The sequence below is a fragment of the Haplochromis burtoni genome, unplaced genomic scaffold (assembly GCF_018398535.1).
Source record: "Haplochromis burtoni strain Fernald_Lab_line unplaced genomic scaffold, NCSU_Asbu1 Contig_666, whole genome shotgun sequence".
Lineage (NCBI taxonomy): Eukaryota > Metazoa > Chordata > Actinopteri > Cichliformes > Cichlidae > Haplochromis > Haplochromis burtoni.
Window position 1 is genome coordinate 4,900 of NW_024583027.1, and position 20,372 is coordinate 25,271.

The following is a 20,372-nucleotide window of genomic DNA, read 5'->3' on the forward strand; positions in this document are numbered from 1 at the left end:
TGAGGTTGAGCTGAAAAGAATGATACCAAGCAAGGCAAGACAAAAAAATAAAATGAAAAAATTTAAAGGTGAAATACAAATGTGAAATCAAAAGGAGTCAAACATGGACGGTTATATTTTAGACCTCAGTGGGTTAATCCAACAAATCATGAAAAATTTGGTTTAAATTTTTGTTCATGACAGTGCAGATTTCTGACATTTTGTGTAATTTAATCGTGTAACAATTCGATTTTTTTTTTCTAACAAAAAAGTGTGACACTTAAGTTAGACTTGTGTTTGTAAATGAACCGCCCCACGTTGTGTAGCTTTCTGGATTGTATACTTAGTGGGCTACATATTTATTTATATACAGGCTACAGTACATAGTATCAAAATTCGCATGTTTTATGTAACTAAAGTGTTTAATTATGTGGGCTACAGAAAATAATTACGTTTATTAATAATTAAGATTATATTTATATGACAAACGTGTATACTTACTGAATTTGAATAATTTTAACCATATGTAACCACCTGTATATGTGTTTGAAAAAAAAAAGCCTTTGATTTTTCCACCTCATTTGATTCCGTTGCCACCCTAATTTCTCTAGATCCGCCCCTGTTTAAACAGTCAGGAAGCTGTAAAACTAGGAAAACTCTGGTAGCTGCAGGAACTGCAGAATAGTTCTTCAATCAGTCAAATTAATTCAGTTTGATCTGCATACAAGCTAAGAGATCTTTTATTAGACTGGCACAGTAGCCTTAAATGTTTAAATGTATGCAGTTTAAAGTTTCTGATTCTGATGTGCAGCTGTCATTTGACCCCTTTGCTCGGGAGCGCGCACTGGGCAGTGAGAGTGGGTCCAGTTGACTCCGCCTTCACAGTCCAACCAACTGGATGTGGAAGCAGTGACGTTTTACTTTGAGAGTCGTTTCATTACCGTTCAACTTGTGGGTTACAACATAAAGTGATACATTTATTGTTCTCACATGGTGTCGACTATTTCAACAAACTGAGGACGTTTTGCTGAATAAGAGGATAATAACGTCTGTGTGAACTTGATTCATAGAAAGTTGAACATTAAAACAAACATGTTTTTCCATGTATTAGAGTGAATTGTTAAATGTTATCATTTCTATGCTTGCCAACTCTGATGAAAGAAATTCCACTGTCCTTCCCCCCAGATTCTCGAGGTTCTGGATGGGGGGGCTGTAATGTTTTATTGCAGATACATCCTATCTGGAAGATCTGCTTCTTTTGATGTAAGCTTCCTGCGTTTACGACCCTTTGGTCAGCAGGAGGTCTGACACACACACACACATATACATACAAATGCCTTGTCTTAGGACCATGTGGGCGTGGCTTTGTTCTGACGTGTTTTGTGTGAAAAGGGCAGCAAGGGAGGTCGTCGTCGGGGTCATTTTCGTGGTGGACACAGACGAGGCCTCCCTTGCGCAAATAATCGATCGATCGACTGTCTTGTTTTCTTCATGATGAATAAGTCTCTAGAATTAGCGGGGCTTGTGGAAACACAGACCCAACACCATGATTTGGACACAAATTGTGGCTGGATTAGAGAGAAGGTGGGTCAGCCCCTGAGAGCATAAGCAAGATCCGTGGCGGTAAATAAAATCCATTAGCAGTGGTTGAACTTTGACCTCTGACTTTAACCACTTTCTGGCATCGTTTCAAATTACAGAGAGGTGTGTTTAAACAAACAGAACTGTGACAGGAGAGCGATTAACTACTGATGAAATTAAATGTTTTACTGGGAGGGATATAGAAACAGAACATTACATGAGATACACGTGAGCTGCTGGACAGAGAGGCGATATTCATGTGAATGACTTCTCTAAGTATGAGTTTGAATTCTTTCTTTTATTCGTCTGTCAAATCCCGATGATTTTTGTCATGGTTAGTGGTCGGAAGTACTCAAAATGCAGATTTCAGTACAGTGTGTTTATTTACAGTGACACATGATCACACAGCAAAGCAACAGTCTTTGCGACTGGGTTCTGAGGTGGCTGAAGGCTCCAATTTTCGTCATGGGCTTGGTCAGAAGAAACACCAGAAACAAGTCCAAAACCCAGTGTGAACACTTAGCCTGGGATTCCTGCACAGACAGGAGCAGAAGCTAAGTATCAGGGAACACACAGGTGATGGAGAAAAATGTTCATATGTTGGCGAGCCAACTTTACTAACTAGCTTAGTCTACAATCCAGCAATGAATGAATGTCTTCTTGTGGCTTAAATGGGATCTGTCTGATGACCAAATCTCTCATAGGTGTGGTAATCGACCCAGGTGCAAATAGGCTGAGACACGCCTTTACAAAGCAAGGTGTGGCTAGTGACAACAGATAGAGAGGGGTAGAGAAACAGAGAGAGAGAGAGCGAGAGAGGAGAATATGAGCTAGGAGACCGGAGGACCATGATTTTTTGATTAATTGGATTATTTCAACTGACTGTTTTGTAGAAGCCAGTAGGATTGTGTAGACAGTTTATATAGACGGTAAGTGATGCATGAGACTGTTAACTACACAGAAACTAAGGACCAGAAAAATGTTTTTTCCTGTGTGACTGTAGGGCAAAGTTTCAGATTTCAGATTTGCTTATGTAAACTTGATTGCTTTATGGAGGTACACCATAATATATACGATATGTTAAGGTATATGTGTTTTTGTTATCATCCTGAGGGTTGAAGACTTTTCCATAACTGCTCACCAGGTGATTATTTTTCTCCAGTTTACTTTTGCATTAAGGGAGCATGAGGTTTTTTTTTCTCTGTGTTACAAACCAAAAGTGAAACCAAATAGAAGGGAGCTGATAATAGTGCACAGTTTCTATGAATCAGTGTTGGCTTCAGTCACAAAGACTGGGACCTAAAGTCAAATGATTACCTTTGAATCACTATCAGCACTGTATACAGCTGTAACTCACACAAACCTGCTTCACCAACACTTCAAATCCCAACCATGACACCAGAAAACCTGCAGCCTGCAAGCTGCCAGAGTCTGAAAGATCTGCACAAACCAACCCACAGTGTCATTATTTCCACTGGAACATCTGCCATCCTCTGAGCTCTGCTGTGTTTGGATCAAACTTGCTGTTGTTTGTTTTCTTTTTCAGTTTATTGATTTATTGCTAAACAATAACGACGCCTAATCTAAACTTATCTATTTATTTCAGTGTTGAAGTTCTCCTGTTATGTCAGACACTGTCTGGTATTTGCATTCATGGCACTCATCTCTGAGTTCCTATTCATCTCAAAGCTGAAGGCACTTCTAAAAACATTTTCCCAAATAGTTTAAGATATCCTGTTTCCAACTCAATCACTTAAAGATGAAGAAGGACATTAAAATATACATGAATGCAAGAATAATAACTATTCCGTTGCATATTTAAGTTTCACCTGTGCTTTTACTTTCTATACTTTAACTTCCCTTTGCTGCTAAAACATCTTTGCTTTTATTTCGTGAATTTATGAATGGTTGAGATCAAAAACAAAAACAAAAACATAAGCTCTGAACTACAGATGTGAGGGAAAAAAGTTAGTCTATATGTTCTCCACAAATGTGACAGTGTGTGGCATATTAACGTTTTGATGAGAAGGTAAAGTCAGAAATGAATCAAATATATAATTAAACCAGTAAAACTTTTTTTTTCTGTTCAGGAATCTAAGTACATATCTGTGATTTGACGTCTTAATCAAAAAAATCATGATAATAATGTGTTTTACTAATGATTTCAGAATTTTGTCAAAACAATATATTTGAAAATTCATGGCTTACAATAATTATATGTTAGAGTTAAAAATAACATTTAGATCAAGAGCTTATGCATGCTGGTGGATTAACCATAAGAAACATAAGAAAATATTTAGGTAATTAATTACCAGAGCTGTTAATTTAGGGCAACCAAGGCATAAACTTTACACTGAGTGGTAAATTTGTTAAGCACTGTGTATGAATCATCCCCTATGACCTTTAGATTTACTACCGCTCCACTCAGTTTAACAACAGCAGAAGAGGTATTACTGATTAGCACATGATTACCAAAGTAAAAGCACAACGCAGCATTTCTTTTAAAGTTACAGCAATACTAAAAGAAAAAAAGGTAACTGGATACATTTGTGATATTTTCTGTGTAATAACTGCAAATCAGGGCTACAAAATGCTGACTGCATATTTTAATCACAATGCTACTGCATGTAAATAAGTGTCACCATTTTCAGTCTGTATTACCACTCATCAGATTTTCCTTAAATTTGTTAACTTTAAATGATCGGATGTCCAACTTTCAGCTAAGAAACATTTAGCTAGATTAACCCTTTTACGCATAGTGGTCACTACAGTTGACAGCTATTCAAAGGCTGTTTTCTTGTATTTGTGTCAGTGTTGATGGTATACTTGCACTTAAACCACTACATTGGACACTGATGTGTCACTCCATACCCTGCCATTTAAAAAAAAAAAAAAACGCGTTTAAAAAAAGTACATGTTTAAAAAAATGAAGTTCAAAATACACATGCTGCATGCACATAGTTCAGAAATCTTTTTGTCATGCCTAAAGATGAATAAAAATACTTAAGAAAAAAAAATCCTGATTGAGGTTGTCATAATTCCTGCATGAAAGGGTTAAAAAATATCTATTTCTATCTGCGGTGTCATGTGTCGGTATCCTGTGTTCTCTGTGTTGGAATTTCTATGTGATCACATGACAAGTCCAAGGCAGGGTTAAACAACAAAAGCCCCATTTTGAGACAGAACAGAGCGAGCATCAGAGACAACAGAAAATTCTGACACAGTGGGGAAAAGAGCTGCTCTGTGTACAAACTGATTGTTTTCTATGTTACTTAGTGGGCGTTCCCAAAAATGAGTTTTCTGTTCCTGCTGCAGTCTTTTGATGCCACTACAGCTGAAAGTTTTGTTCACTTTTTAGCACACAGCTGTGTGATACATGCTATTATACACTAAGAGATTTGGTAACATAGATTGGTATGGAAATCAAGAAAAGTAAATGCTACATTCATCAGAGCATCTGACGCTGTTTACTGCAATAATAGCTGCTCATCAGAGGCAACATACAGCAAGAGCAATCATGCTCATAAATCACTGATATTTAAAGTCTCACTGCTGATCAAAATCCTTCAGCTTTCAGTTCGTTTTCCTCTTTTCAGAAAGCCAAAATGTCAAAGATAAATGAGATGAGCATTCTGGGGGTGAGGAGCTTCGGGATTGAAGACAAAGACAAACAGGTCATCTCTTTCTTCACTCCTGTGACTGTGCTGGTTGGACCCAACGGAGCAGGAAAAACAGTATGAGGACATTCAGATGAGATCAAAAGTTGACTGTGAAGTCAAACAATACATCATTTAGATTTTAATATTTAATTTTTTTAAATGATTAGTGTTGTTTGTGTTTTTATGCATGTGCACCGGGACTTGTGTTTCCTGTTTCATTTTTTTAGACGATTATTGAATGTCTCAAGTTTGCGACTTCAGGAGAACTTCCACCTGGATCTAAAGGAAGTGCTTTTGTTCATGATCCAAAGGTTTGTCTTCAGTTCTCTCCTTTTAGCTGATTAGACTCTGAATTTAAAAATGTCCTTAAACAAAGAGTACAAAGAATTTTTTTACAGCAATTATGAGGTTGGATGGGCCAGTTTACATCATGACTTACTTATTTGTTTTAACGCATTGGTTCCTAAATTGTGTACTGAAAGGCAAACCTCCAAGTGTTGACCACATTTTAGTATTTGAATACAACAGAATTAACACGTGGTTTATATATATATATATCGACACCATAGAAAAGATATATTTATTTTTAAAATGCTGACTTAAGTTGAATGTATTCCCAAAGCTACCGGCCTTATGGCTTCAGTTGTTCATACTAGATCCAAAGAGCACAAAAGTCTTGTCAGAAATGTGTTCATCTAAAAAACCATAATCAAATGTTAGACTGAGAACATGAGACTCCTGCCTCTTTTGTACCTGTAGGCAAAATCTTTATCAATATAATGAATGTAGATTTTGTAGTGTGGGCACATCATATCGGAAAATCTGAGATTTGGTGTTGTACTTGACTTATTTTAGCCTGTCTACAGTTGCTGAGTCTGCAAGCCGATTTGCAACCCACCCTACCCTAGATTCTGTTTTTCATCTATTGTCACTGATGTCAGTAAAACTCCACCCTCTGTAGTTACAAATCTTATCATTTTTATAAATGTTGCAGGACGTCCAGAGGACAGTTGTACGAGCCCAGATTGAGCTCTCACTCTCAGACATCAAGGGAGAGGAAATTGAGATCCAACGCTTCGTGTCCTGCTCTCTGATAGAAAATAAATACTCCTTTAAAAGTGAAGAGCAGAACATTAAAAGAACAAAGTAAGAACCTGAGTTGTTTTAACTGATGTTTAAAAATGTATAATTTGGATTGAGGTGATATGGTGCCTGTCTTCATGTTCTTCTAGGGATGGAAGGAGGGTGAGCAGGTCTGTTAAGTGTGGCGACCTGCACCAGGAGATAACTTCTGCGCTGGGTGTATCAAAGTCAGTGTTGAACGACGTCATCTTCTGTCACCAGGAAGAGTCTAACTGGCCACTTAGTGAAGACAGAGTTCTCAAAGAAAAGTTTGACTCCATCTTCAATGTAACCAAGTAAATCCAACACTTATTTGTGTCTTTTTTCACATTAAATCACTTCAAACCCAACTAAAGATTTAAAAAAATATTGACCAGTACGCTCCTATATTACAAAGTAAAGAATGTCCTGTCTTTCTTACAGGTATAACAAAGCGAGGGCAAAGATGCATGAGCTGCGTTTGAAGCAAAGTCGGAGAGTCGAACAGTGTCAGGCAGAGCTGTTCTACCTGGAGAAAAACAAGGAGAAGGCCCAGCAGCTTAGAGGCAATGTAGCCCAAAAACAGGCTGATCTGAGGGCCTCACAAGATCTGATCCTGCACATAGAGAACCAGATCGATCCACTTGAGGTGGGTTCATGAAACAGGCAAGAAAGTTCTGGTACTACTTTTCTGTAAACCGGTCACATGAAGTGTAATCAATTCTGATTCAGTAAAGGACTAGATGTTACAGTCCCTGACAATGCATTGCTTTAAATGGAGAAAATCTTGGGGGATGGCTCTTATGAGGAAAAGTATCCCAGAAACTTTACCAGCGGCACACATCGTTGTGTGCCTCAACTTTTGTTGTTTTACCCAAGCTAATCTGCCATTTTTCCTTGGTTAGGTTTAGGGATTAGAGATCTGATCTAAATTCTCATATTAAAATTTGGGACACAACGTCAGCAATGTTCCCTCTAATTTTTCATGTGTCTGAGCGAACGCACAAACACCCTGAGCGGTCCCTTGGACCACTGTGAGCAACAGCAGACGTGTGCACTGTGGTCACGCCAGCATCGAATCCATTCAAGTTACATGGTTAATTAAAATAATCAAATTACAGCATTTACATTTATGTTAGAATACTTTTAATTAAGTGCTTTAGCCCACTTACAATGAAAATTTTAAAAAGTCTTGTTCATGACCTGTGTAGTATGTTAACACTATTGGAAGTAAAAATAACTTGAACTCCAATTTTGAAAATACAACTTTCTTTTACATATATATAAAAATATAAAGCTCTGACTTGTACTATGAGTCTGAGTCTGTGGTCTGGGAGAGAGTCCTGTAACTCTGTCTGCAAAATACAGAATAAAACGACCAATGCTGGGCAATTCATTTTATAGTTACTTTTTCAAAAAAGTTACTGAGTTTTGTGAACAAAGGTTTTTGCAGCTGTTTACTTAAAATGCAGCCAAGGCGTTTTCTAAACAAACATTTCACAATATTTACAGAACAATCAGCTGTTCTGCATCAAATTTAATGCCACACAAATCATTTGTGCCACTCCAACAAATAATTTCTGTCCACTATGAGATAAAGGAGAACAACAGCCTGATACCTGCAGGCCTGACAACAGGAGATGTATCACTCCTGTATCACCTGTAACATTCAGCAGTCGCCTCATTGCTCTGCCTGTATACGAATGTCAATCGCATCATTGGCTGGACTATGGGATAAGGTGGCATCGTTCTAATCCCATACTGGAGCAGCCAGTCACTCACTGACTAACACTGCAAAACAGAATTGTTAAAGTTTTAATTTTAATTTCAATTCAGGTTAGATTTTTTGTGTGCAGAGACCGTGCCAGCAGTGCGCAATTGCGCACGCGCGCAGCTTAGAGGGAACATTGATCATCAGTAGTGGACCTTGGATTCATCGGGTGTTTCGGCTATTATCACTAGACGCCCTCATCCAAGGAGGCCCTGCCAGGGTTGATCAGGCCCCAGAGCGTGTCACTGGTTTATGTTAAAATAGTTTTTCTCTTCTTCTTTTAGTTTTCTACAGTTTATTCTATCTATTCACTGCAACTAAGAAATACTTACCTGTTTAACATTTATGGAGCCTAATTTCTTCAAAGGAACAGAAAAGGTGATAGAGAGAAGTAAGGCAAGTAAGTAAGATAAGATAGGAGAGAGCAGAGAAGAGAGCAGGAAGGGGGGCGCCCGATCTGGCTCCCACACCTCCCTGCCGGATCGGGCTGTACACTCTACCTCCCCACTGCCTCCCAGAAAAGGGAAGAAGAGCAGAGGGGAGAAGAGCGGAACACTTTTCTTTCCTATTCTTTCATTCCTCCTTTTAGTTTCACTACCATGAGATTAACTGCACAGTCCCCAGGAGGCCCTGAGACAGCTGTATCAGTCAACCAGCAAAACTTCTAATGTTATGTTTTACCCTTTTGGCGCCCCCTGTTGAGGCAGGCCCACCACGGGTTGATCAATCCTGGGCATGTGTATTGCGGTTAGCTGACTGCCTTAGCTGCCCAAGTGATGTCAGCCCTTTTTAACCATAGCCAGTGACTGGTCCTCTCAGCAGTGTTAGCCAATTCTCTTTTAGCCTGCCGTTGTGCCTGTCCTCTGATCCCAGTTTCTCTCAGCAGTTTTGCTGTTGTAAAACTACTTAGAGCAGGACAACAAAGCCCCTGCACCCCACTTCCACCGGGCATACCTTGATCTTCCAGCCTCTGTCCTCTGCCTCAGCTGCCAAGTTGGCATACCGCAGCTTCTTACGCTCAAATCCCTCCTCAACGCTTCCTCACATGGTACCGTCAACTTAATGACATACGCAAGTTTTGTGGAGTTAGACCAAAGGACGAGGTCTGGTCGCAGAGTAGTTGTTACAATCTCTGTCGGAAAAATTAGCCTCAGATCCAAGTCCACTTGCATCTACTAATCCCTGGCAACCTTCAGCGGGCCCAGGTCCGGGGTTGAGGGGCTCGTCCTTGGCCTGTCTCCCTCCCGGACAAATGCTGATGAAAACTGACGCTCCTCTTGATTCGTGAAAGGTTATCCAACTCTGCCCACAGAAAGCAAAAACAATACCTGATTAATGTGGCCACTATGCATTTCACGGTCATCTCCTTCTGCACTTCTGGACACTTCCACACTGGTTCTACCTTTAAATTACTCCCATCAAAATAATGGTTTTATTTTGGGGAAGAAGTTGAATTTTCAGGGAACCAAATCTGGAGAACAGAGCTGAGAGCAAACAATAACTCTTAACCTATCCCTCCTGTTGCGTTTACCTCCCACCCCCTTACTTTAGTGTACCTGGGGTCTGTTTTAACAGCTCTTAAATTAGCATAACAAACATTTTTCACCACCAAATTCAGTTCAGTCGGTTGTTCAGTGAGTGAGTGGGTTCCCATTCATTTCCTATGGCGGACACTTTTGAACAGGAACACCAAACACATGTCACAAGGTTGATTAAAACACTCACAATTCAACAAATTCATCACTTTTATATGTTCAAGTGCATAGTGTGGAGGACATGCTAAGACCTTGAGGCAATCAGATGTGAAACACAATATTTATGAGTGTTTTAAGTTGTAAATCAGTCAGATTTGACCCGAACGTGACAGGAAGCTTAAATGAGCTGAAAGTGCACAGTGGCACAGATTAGGTGGTTTCTGCTGAATGTTCTCATTCAAATGCCTTTAGATAATTACAGCAGAGCAACGTTCATGTTTGTTCTCGGCACAAGTTTGAGGGTCATGCTGATCTAAAAGTTGCAGCAGAGCTTATTAATATGTATGTTGTAAACAAGTGATACCAGGAGAGCACAAATATAAAAACAATGGGGGTTAAAGAAATGTATTTTATTATTTAATGTTTTATAATTTTTTGCAGACACTGTTGAGCGACATAAAAATGAAACTTGAAAATGTGACGAAGCTAGAAAATGAAACCAAAGCTCTGGACAGCTTGAGGAAACAGATGGAGGAGCACAACAAGGAGCTGGAGGAAACTATGGAAGAGGTAACACAATGTGTGAAAAATGTCTGAACAAATATGAGATGTTTTATTTTTTAGTTACAAAACTTTGAAAGATACTGCACTTTGGATGAAGTTTCATGATCTTGAAAGAGAAACTAATCGATCAAAGATTCATGAGTGTTAGATCTTTGTGATTTTCTGTCAGGTCCAAAATCTTTGCTCAGTACCTGATGTACTCGTTGGTTTTTCTTCCCTGTGACTTCCTCCACCTCCTGAAAGGGAAAATAAGCTGACACAACGGAAGAGATCCAAAATACATGACAGAGCCATAGAGGATAACAAGATTTCCAGGGATCAACCTAAAAAGCAGTCATGCTTATTTTAGTTTGGTTTTTGTGCTCCTTTGTGGGATCAATCTTAAACAAGAATGACCAAATTTAAATTAAGTTAGGTTTCTGAGGCTCCCAGGGCCATTTCTGGAAGTTCTTGATCACTTCTTTGACATTTTCATCACTGCAGTTTCCACTGGAGTCAGACCTCAAGACCCATTCATTTAACTGTAGAACAATTCCAATCCATTGACCTTTGTCTGTGTGTTTCAGGTGTTTCAGGGTTCAGACGAGCAGCTACAGCATACTTACGATAACCACCAGAGGACAGTGATGGAGAAGGAGCAGAAGCTGCAACAGCACCAGGAGGAGCTGCAGACCTTTGACCAAGAATACCAGAGACTGACCAGAGAAACGAATGATCTGCTGGTAGAAAAAGGTTCACTCACCTGCATATACCAGAGTAGCTCCTGACATTTTCCTCCACACCTGAGTATGAAAAGTAGGAGTGGGTTTTGATTATCAATTTTCTGATTAAAATCAATTCTAGCTTGAATAACGCGATGTCGATTCATTAAAATCCTGAATCAATTTTTATATATACATTTATTTTGCCCGAAACGCTAAAACAGTAAATGAGAGCAGATACACGGATTCTGCACAAAGATGTAAACACAAAGCGTGGCCCCGCCGACGCTTCAGAATCTGTGAGATGCCCGCTTTCTCACTGATGGCACGTACACGGACACGCCATTGGATGAGAAAGCTGACATCTCACAGATTCTGATGCGTTGGCGGGGCCACGCTTTGTGTTTCCGTCTTTTTTTTTTTGCGCTTGATTATGAAGCTGCAGGTTTTGTCTCTCTCCAACCAAATTTGACTGAGCCAGCAGCAAAAGATCCAAACTATGCTTCACATTTCGCTTTACATAAACATCATCATGAATTCCCTCTTGCTGTTTTGCTTCCACCACGGTAAAATGACACTTCATGCATAGCTCTCTCTCTCAGGTATAGTTTCCCATCTAAAAATCTCTGTTTTCTGGTCTCATAGCTGCTGATTCTTGTCTGTGTGCAATATTTATCATACTGCATGAAAAACTCTGTAGTGGGTCAGTTTAAGCAAAAGGTTTCCACTGAAATTGAGCCTTTACGATGTTAACCATGAACTAATCATGAACTGGTGAAGAGCCCTGACAGCAAACATCTCCCAACACTTACATCACAAACGTGTGATTGGTCAGTAATGATGGTCCTGGAACAACACTGATAAGAAACAACATCAGCACAGTCCTATCAGATCATGTACTTATCACCATATGTGTAACGAGTCATTCGTTAAGTCGTGTCTTGTTGTCGTGACATGTTTTCACAGTAAATATATCGCTCAGTACACTGACAGAATAAAAAATACTAGAAGTAGAATAATGCACAGGGTGGATGCTGTGTTTCCTCAGTACAGAATTAGCAACTTTTTTTTCCCACAGTTCGTCTACAACATGAAGCTGAACGTCACACTAAGAACACCGAGGACCGCGACAGCCTGGTAAGAAGAAAGAAAACCTCTTCTTTCTTAACTTGTTTGTTTCTGTCAGGATAAAGCAGACATCGAGCTGTTTCTGTGGAGTCTGTAAATACACTAAGGTGGACTTAATCACTCAGAGCCAGCAGTGACATTAAATATGCATGTGGATTAATACAAGTACACAATGACTCTTTTATTTATTCACATGTCATCTGTGTCACAGATCCACTCTTTGTCATCCTGTCTGGAGATGGAGGGTTACGACCAGCTGCCCTTTACCGTTTCTCAACTCGAGAGCTTTTACCATCAAGTCACACACAGGCTGGAGCAGGAAAAGGAGAGAGTCAGTCAGCTCTTGGTAAGAAATGCTCTGTCACTCTCAGTTTTTGTCAGTATTTGTGTGTAATTTTTCACAGATAAAATAATGTCCAACCAGTCATGGCATATTGCTGCCCCTCCCTGAGCCTGGTTCTTCAGCAGATTTCTTCCTGTTATAAAGGAGTTTTCCCTTCCCGCTGTCACCAATGTGTTTGCTCATAGGGGGATCATCCGATCTGTTTTCTCTGGTTCTCGGTATTATTGTAAGGTCTTTACTTTACATTATAAACTGCCTTGAGATAACTTTTTTTGTGATCTGGTGTGATAAAATTTTAATTTAACTGAAAACAAAATTCCAAGATAAAATACACGTTAGCTAGAGATGCCTGCAAAAAAGTCATCTGAACAATCATATATGAGATATTTGTGCTCTTCACTTCTCTTCTTCCTCCTCTTAATATTTGGTTCGATCAGGCAGAGCTGCAGAAACTGGAGCAGCAGAAGCAGCAGTCTGTTGATGAAATGAGGGACAGGAAGACGTACATGGAGAGAACGGTAGAGATGAAAAGAGACGAGCGGCAAAAGAAGCAGCAAGAGCTGAAAAACATCACAGAAGAGCTGCAACGACTGCAGGATTCATGTAGTCGACTGCAAGAGCTGGAAAATAAACTGGCTGAAGTGGTGAGAATGCACACACACACGGATCATGATGTTTTTGAGGTTGTGAAATCATCACAGGTGGATTTCTTTGATATTCTCTTTTTCTGGATCAGAGACTGGATATATCATGTGTGTCTCTTACACTACATTGATCCTACTCTTTTACAGCTTGATGTATTTAACCACTGACTCTGTTACAGCTGCTTTGTATGAATCACAGTTCAAAAGCGTCCTTCTTTGTCTGACACTTGTCTCCTCTTGAGCCTCTTTCATGTTCTTATATCATAGATTGTGTTTTGTGTGTGTTTCTCTTCAGGAGCGTGAGGATGCAGTTCAGAGCTCCAGCGTGGAGGAGCTGAAGGCCGAGGTCGAGGAGCTCCAGGAAGAAAAGGCTGAACTCGACTGCACACAGAGACAGCTCGACGAAGAGATGGAGACACTCAACATGCACACAGCTGCACTCACACAGATGGACATACTGAAAAAGGGCAAAGTAATGAGGAACCTAAACTCACTTGCTGCTGCTTTTCTACTTCTCTTACTGATCATCTCCCTTCTTTCCCTTCTCCCCTCTCATCTTTCCTCTTTCTGTCCTCCAGGCCGAGATGGAGGAGCAGATTCTTCAGATCCGGTCTCGTCACTGTGAGGATCTGGTGTCTCTATTGGGCCACTTTCCAAACAAGAAAGAGCTGGAGGACTGGGTCTCTTCCAAGTCAAAGGAAACCAGCAGCACCGGGGACAGACTTACAAAGCTCAAGTTAGTAACATTTAAGTAGAAAACAATGCTTTTAAGATGGATCTTTTCCCGACACTCACCACTGTTACATTGTGGTTTTCATCTCAGAATGGACTTGGCATCAAATGAGCAGAATAAAAGCCACATTACTGCTGAGCTGCTGAAGAAGGAGCTGCAGTTAGCCACAGATGAAGAGAAGTTCTTGAATGTTTGCAGCAGTCGAGATCTGGAGCAGGACCTGAGCAACCTGCAGAGAGAGCTGGACGAGATATTCAAGACAAAAGGTAAATGGTCTCAAACAGGAAGAGTGGTAGCTTCTTTGGACCTTGCGATCAGTTTTACGTGGGACCTATTTTCTTACTACTGTCTTCATCCACCAACCAAAAGAATACTGCAGCTATGTGACATTAGGTCGTCTGGGAGGTGCAGCATGAACGTTTACATCCTGTCACGCTGTCAGAAGCTCTGGTCACAGTTGATGCACGCTTCCTTCTGCAGAGGTAGTCAGAGAGTTGAAAGAAAATAGTTTCTACTTGCTCACAAAAATGTTTGTTTTTTTGTCGTGAGACACTGCTTCTAAATTATTATTATTTATATGAAGCTCTGAGCACCACAGGACAAGCACCATTTAGAAGAGAACTGCTTCTTTAAGCCTCCTAATGTAGTATCCATATGAATAATCATGATTCCTGTGTCCTTCTTTCTGCTTCTGTCCTGGTTTAGCTCTACTAGCTGGAACTAAAGTGGTGTACACCCAGTTCATCAGCGAGCTGAGCGAGCACAGGGAGCCCTGCTGCCCCGTGTGCCGACGATCGTTTCCCTCAGAGTCTGAGGTGCAGGAAGTCGTCAGAGTCTTGCAGTCTAAACTACACCTGGTGCCAGAGAAACTGAAGATCACTGAGCAGGACCTGGAGAGGACAGAGAGGAGGAGAGAGGAGATAGTGGCTCTCAGGCCTGTGAGGTACAGTGTCAGAGACGTTTGTGTCAAACCAACAGTCCAGTCTGTCCTCATTTCTTTGTTAGAGATAAAAACGAAGAATCGACTGTCGATTCATTGATTTTTCTCTTTTATGTCTCGTCAGGGAGGCCATTGTGCAGTTTCAGGAAAATGAGCTGCCAGCATTGAGGAAGCGGCTGCAGACTGTGGACAGAGAAGCTGAGAGGCTGAAGGGTGATGTGGAGGAGCAGGAGGCTCTGCTCGCCATCCTGAGGTCTGAGGAGGAAAAAGCCAAAGACTGCCTGCAGGGCATTTCCTCCATGGACTCATACCTGGTACCAAACATTTGTCTGTCTCATTCTTTCTCACCACATGTGCCAGACACAGCCAGGACCTGCACACATCTGTGCTGTTTTCATGACAAAGAATCAAGTTTAGAAAGTACATAAAAAGTGATGAGATCTGGATTTCCTTCTCTGTAGAGAAACCTTGAAGAGGTGGAAAGGAAAATTGATCAGCAGGCATCCAAACTCCAGGAAGTAAACCTGGACAACACATTTCAGCAGCTCAGTCAGGACAAACATGAAACTCAGGACCAGCTCGACACCAGTAAGACAACCAGCTCTGTTTCCAGCCCTGATTTTAACTCCGACCCTTGATTTCTCCCATGAAACCCACGACAGTTTTTACAAACTGTGGACTTACTTCATATCTTTCATATCTGCATCTCTGCATTGCAGCATGATTTCCTTTCCTTTGGCCTTTTGTGTCCTTGCAGCTTACAGCACAATTGTGCGTAAACATAAACAGATCCAGGACCAGCAGGAGCAGATTCAGAGGCTGAAAAGTGCAGCGATAGAGATGAGAGACGAGCAGCTTCAGCTGATCAGAGACAAACAGAAGCAGCAGCACCTGGAGGAGCTGAGTGCAGAGATCGCTGCTAGGATGGAGGCCTTAACCACAGAGATCAGGGTGCTGTTTATTTATTTATTATTATTATTCATTTACCTATTTTTATTTCTCTGTAAGTGGAAACAAATATTTAACGTTGGATTTTTTCCTCTGACTTTGTGGTCGAACAGGAGGGAAATGAAGAACTGCGCCCTCTATCAGCTGCTCTGGAGAAGCTGCAGCAGGAAAAGCAAAAGCTGGTGGAGCAGAAGAAGCAGAGAGAGGAAGAAGAGCAGAAGAAGGTGGATGCATACATGCTCTTTTAGTGGGAACGTGTCCTTCTTTCTATCTGCTGCACATTGTCAGGTTCCTTTGCTCGTAACCAAAACCAATGAATCAACACAGTTCAAATAACACACAGTTATAAAATACATTTGCACGTAGAACCGTGTTTAACATAACATCATGTGTGCAATGTTCTTAGAGCATTTCTATCAAACAGAGTTGTGATTGTTTATGAAGTAACTGCTGTAACTGTTACTGACAGATTCGTAACACTGAGGAGAGACTGAAGGAAATCACTGCTTTGCAAAGAGACGTCACTAAATATGTTGATGAGGGAAGAGACAAATTCAAAGAGGTAACGTGATGATCGCTGCTGGATAAACGGGATTTGATGTTTCTGTTTAAACAAAGGAAGCACTGAAGCACCTTTCCTGAGTGTTTACTGCGAGGTTGTGTACTGGCTGCGATCCACCACCTTCTGCTCCACATTTACTCTGTCTGCCCACTTATTTTCATACCCAGTCACATTTTCTGCTAAGCAATCACTTCTACTTTGACACAGACATACAGCACTGTGCAAAAGTCTTGAGCCACCTGTCATTTCTTTATATTTTACTTCTAAGGAGCAAAGCTTGTGTAATGTGTTAACGTGCTCTGGAGCAACAGTGACCTTAAGGTCTTTCAGAGTGTTTCTTTGGACAGTGGCTCAAGACTTTTGCACAGGCCTGTACCTAAAATAAGATCATTTCAGTGATCGATGTTAAAACCACAATGATATCAATAAAATTCCTTTGACTTTGTGCTCATGACTTAACCCTCTGGTTGTGTTCACCCCCCCTTACTTTAGTGTTCCCAGTCAAAATTGACTGGTCAGTTTTAACCGCTCTTAAATTGACATAAGAAACATTCTTCACCACCAAATTCAGTTCAGTGGGTGGGTCAATGGGTCGTTCATTTTGTCATTCAGTGGCCCATTCAGGGGGTCAGAGGCCAACATGGGGGGGGTAGATTCCCATTCATTTTCTATGGTGGGCTTTTGACCGGGAACACCACAGATGTAACAAAGTTGATTAAAACACCAATGAAAGAGGTGCTCATCACTTTTATATGTTTAAGTGCATAGTGTGGAGGATGTCATAGGGCCTCCAGGCAATCGGATGTAAAACACAATATTTATGAGTTTTTTAATTTGTAAACACGACAGGAAGGTTAAACACATTTCCCATAATTCATCGCTGTAACCCAGAGTACTTCGGGTATCTCAGGGTTATACGACATGATTCACACAATAAAGGCGACAATTTTCAGTATTCAACATCACATGTGAAACGTGTGCAAAACACTAGAAAAACTCTTCCTTCCACGCTGAGTGTGGAGCCTGGACAGAGCTGAGAAATTCCCTGATTCTCCCTGAAAGTTCACATGAGCACATGAAACAAGAGCCCTTCACTCACTTTCACTCATCTCTGATCTGAACCTTTGATTGCAGCAAACAGCTGGAGGAAGATCAGTACGGCAAAGCCGAGGAGCTCCACAGAAACAAGATGATTGAGATGAGAACCACACAGCTGCTCAGCAAAGACCTGAAACTCTACGAAGAGGCTCTAGATCAGTAAGTTTACCGCAGGTCGTCGCTTGATCATCAGTGTGGGACAGAAACCATGTGAAGGTCACCAGAGTTTCTGTTTCTCTGTTGCTTCCACAGAGCCATCGTGAAGTTCCACAGCATGAAGATGGATGAGATCAACCAGAACATCAGAGACCTGTGGCACAGCACCTACAGGGGTCAAGGTGCATCTCACTGACCCCCTCAGACAAAAATCAGCTCAGTGATCGAAGACGTGCTTGTATCTATGAAACTACAGCAGAGTGTGATCCAGACGTCTCAGACACATTTTACACGTCTGATCACCAGAAAACTGCTCAGTGGGTAAATGTGAGTGTTTGGTCTTCACCTCGTGTCTCCTCTGCAGATATCGAGTACATCGAGATCAGGTCTGAGGTGGAGGAGAGGTCGGAGAGGCGGAGGAGCTACAACTACAGAGTAGTGATGATGAGAGGAGACGCAGACGTGAATATGAGAGGGCGCTGCAGTGCCGGTCAGAAGGTATTTAAAAGATTTTCTGTGTCAGCGCCTCCGTCACTTAAACTCTTGTTTAGTTGGATGGATTGATCCTGTGTGTGTTTAGGTGCTGGCATCCCTGATCATCCGGCTCGCTCTGGCAGAGGCCTTCTGTCTTGACTGTGGAATCCTGGCCCTGGATGAGCCCACCACCAACCTGGACCGGGAGAACATCGAGTCCCTGGCAGACGCTCTCGTAGAGTCAGTGCATGCAAACGATGTGTTACCCAGAGAAACCTGATGTTTGTTCAGCCTAAAGCCGAACCTCTGACTTTGTGACTTTCCCTAAAGCAGACGGTGTAAATAAAAGCTCACAGCTTCAAAGTACAAACTTATAATAAATGGATGAAAGATCTCAAAGATTAAACACACTCCAGACCTTACAGAGTCGTAGCTTCATCTGTTGCATTATTCAGGCTGCTTCTTGAATCCTCTCCACTTCTCTGTCTCCTCTGTCCTCTCCAGGATCATCAGGACTCGCTCTCAGCAGCGTCACTTCCAGCTGCTGATCATCACTCATGACGAGGACTTTGTGCAGCTGCTGGTTCGGTCCGGGTGCATCCAGCACTTCTACCGCATCAGCAAGAACCAGGACCAGAACTCAAAGATCACAAAGCAGAGCACAGCCTTCCTCTCTGTGTGACACCTTGTACCTCAACAGCTATGAAATCACTTCATGGTTCACCCTCTCACACACAGCCACGTGAGCTGCTCGCCCGGCATCAGGATGAAATTTGGATTTGGCGTCTCAGCTGATGACACGTCAGCACGTGAAAGTCTGTGGACTAAAAGACACAACCTGTTCAGAGATCAGAGGCAGCTTCCTCTGAGGGGACAGAGTTCTCTTATGAATATTTTTATGGGACAGTAGGTGTGAGTGGTGTGTGCTGTGATTTAGTTTTTTGTTTGTTTTTTTAGTTCTCCTCTGGTTCCTCTAAAGGGCACCCAGGACAGTTCTGAACATCAGCAGCTGTTATAGAGCCAGAGGTGACCTGCATGCATTAAATTATGTTAATGCATGAAGGAATCCTTTTTCCTGTTAGGGTGGCTCAATTTGTTTTCCCTACAAATATTTACTGCTGGACTTGGTAGAATAATGCACATTTGTCAGCACTCGCTCACATACACACCGTATGTAGTACCATCGACACTCTATTCGGTGTTTCAGTATTCATGTCTTCTGTTAAAACAGGATGAAGAAACCTTTATGTCTGAGAGGTTTTCATGGCAACAAAGATCTGTCTGCTCTTTGGTGAACGCTGTTTGGCTCATGCTGCAGGAGGTGCAGGTGTTTTTATAGGACAGCTGAGGGGTCTTTAAGACATGTTTGATCTGAATGTGACACATCACTTTATTCAGGTTTGTGAGAACATTTATTTATTTTATATTTAACCTCATCATAAATAATGTTGTATACAGCCTGTTTAACAACATAAAAAATATACTGCTATTAAAAAACAGAAAGAAACTCATTGTTACTTCATCGGATCTGGTAATAAGATCATTATGAGAACAACGGCCCTCGAGCGGGAGAAGTAGGAACTACAAAAACAGTAAAGGTTTAGAAAAACAACACAAACACTACTTCCTGTTAGCGATTTTAGTGAAGGTTATTGTTTTCGACCAAAGTACTACAGCTTGGCTTTGTCTGATACTGTTTTAAACATTAATGTGTGACGATGGGCTGAAGATGTTAATGTGTGAAAAGATTTTTCTTTCAGCCGTCTAAGCTAGCTCTCGCTAACTGGCACAAGCTAACCCGAAGACAGTAGGATGACATTTGAAGCTGAGTTGTAACTACCACTAGCTAGCTTCAATGCTACCTCAGATTACTTTCTGTAGAAGTGTTAGTAAAGTTTAAAGAGTAAAACAGCCGCTGATCACGTGAACCACACCGCTGTATCCTCTTTGACTTTATGTCCGTGGATCATAAACTACAGGATTTTCCCTGCCCTCTAGTCCATCGGTCCCCAACCTTTTTTGCGCCACGGACCGGTTTATGCCCGACAATTTTCATGGACCGGCCTTTAAAGTGTCGCGGATAAATACAACAAAATAAAACTAGTACCGGTACCGAAAAAAAGAAAATTTATTCATAACACACGTGAAAAGACCCAGGAAAACAGAGTAAACTATAACAAAATAACGCTGAAAACCGATAAAAACCCTGAAAACTACACATTTCACACCTGAGCCTCAACTCTCGCGGCCCGATACCGGTCCGAGGCCGGGGTTGGGGACCGCTGCTCTAATGGAC

The 20,372-nt window shown here is 41.3% G+C and overlaps 1 protein-coding gene across 1 annotated transcript; it reads left to right on the plus strand.

Annotated features, from left to right (window-relative positions):
- Window positions 1-2,363: 2,363 nt before the first annotated feature.
- Window positions 2,364-20,168, plus strand: LOC102290824 (DNA repair protein RAD50-like). The gene is made up of 25 exons (XM_042215171.1): window positions 2,364-2,489; window positions 5,157-5,294; window positions 5,447-5,530; window positions 6,214-6,365; window positions 6,452-6,637; window positions 6,765-6,969; window positions 10,227-10,355; window positions 10,916-11,081; window positions 12,129-12,187; window positions 12,390-12,524; window positions 12,959-13,165; window positions 13,461-13,637; window positions 13,744-13,901; window positions 13,989-14,164; window positions 14,604-14,841; window positions 14,963-15,152; window positions 15,300-15,426; window positions 15,596-15,789; window positions 15,900-16,010; window positions 16,256-16,348; window positions 17,478-17,605; window positions 17,699-17,784; window positions 17,967-18,100; window positions 18,183-18,316; window positions 18,581-20,168. The coding sequence occupies exons 2-25, from the start codon at window positions 5,166-5,168 to the stop codon at window positions 18,756-18,758; spliced, it is 3,576 nt and encodes a 1,191-aa protein (XP_042071105.1). The 5' UTR covers window positions 2,364-2,489; window positions 5,157-5,165; the 3' UTR covers window positions 18,759-20,168.
- The last annotated feature ends 204 nt before the right edge of the window (window positions 20,169-20,372 follow it).

Coding starts and splice junctions, on each gene's coding strand:
- LOC102290824 (XM_042215171.1), top strand. CDS start 5,166: ATGTCAAAGATAAATGAGATGAGCATTCTGGGGGTGAGGAGCTTCGGG. Junction 6,366..6,451: donor CAGAACATTAAAAGAACAAA/GTAAGAACCTGA, acceptor ATGTTCTTCTAG/GGATGGAAGGAGGGTGAGCA. Junction 15,790..15,899: donor CCTTAACCACAGAGATCAGG/GTGCTGTTTATT, acceptor GTGGTCGAACAG/GAGGGAAATGAAGAACTGCG.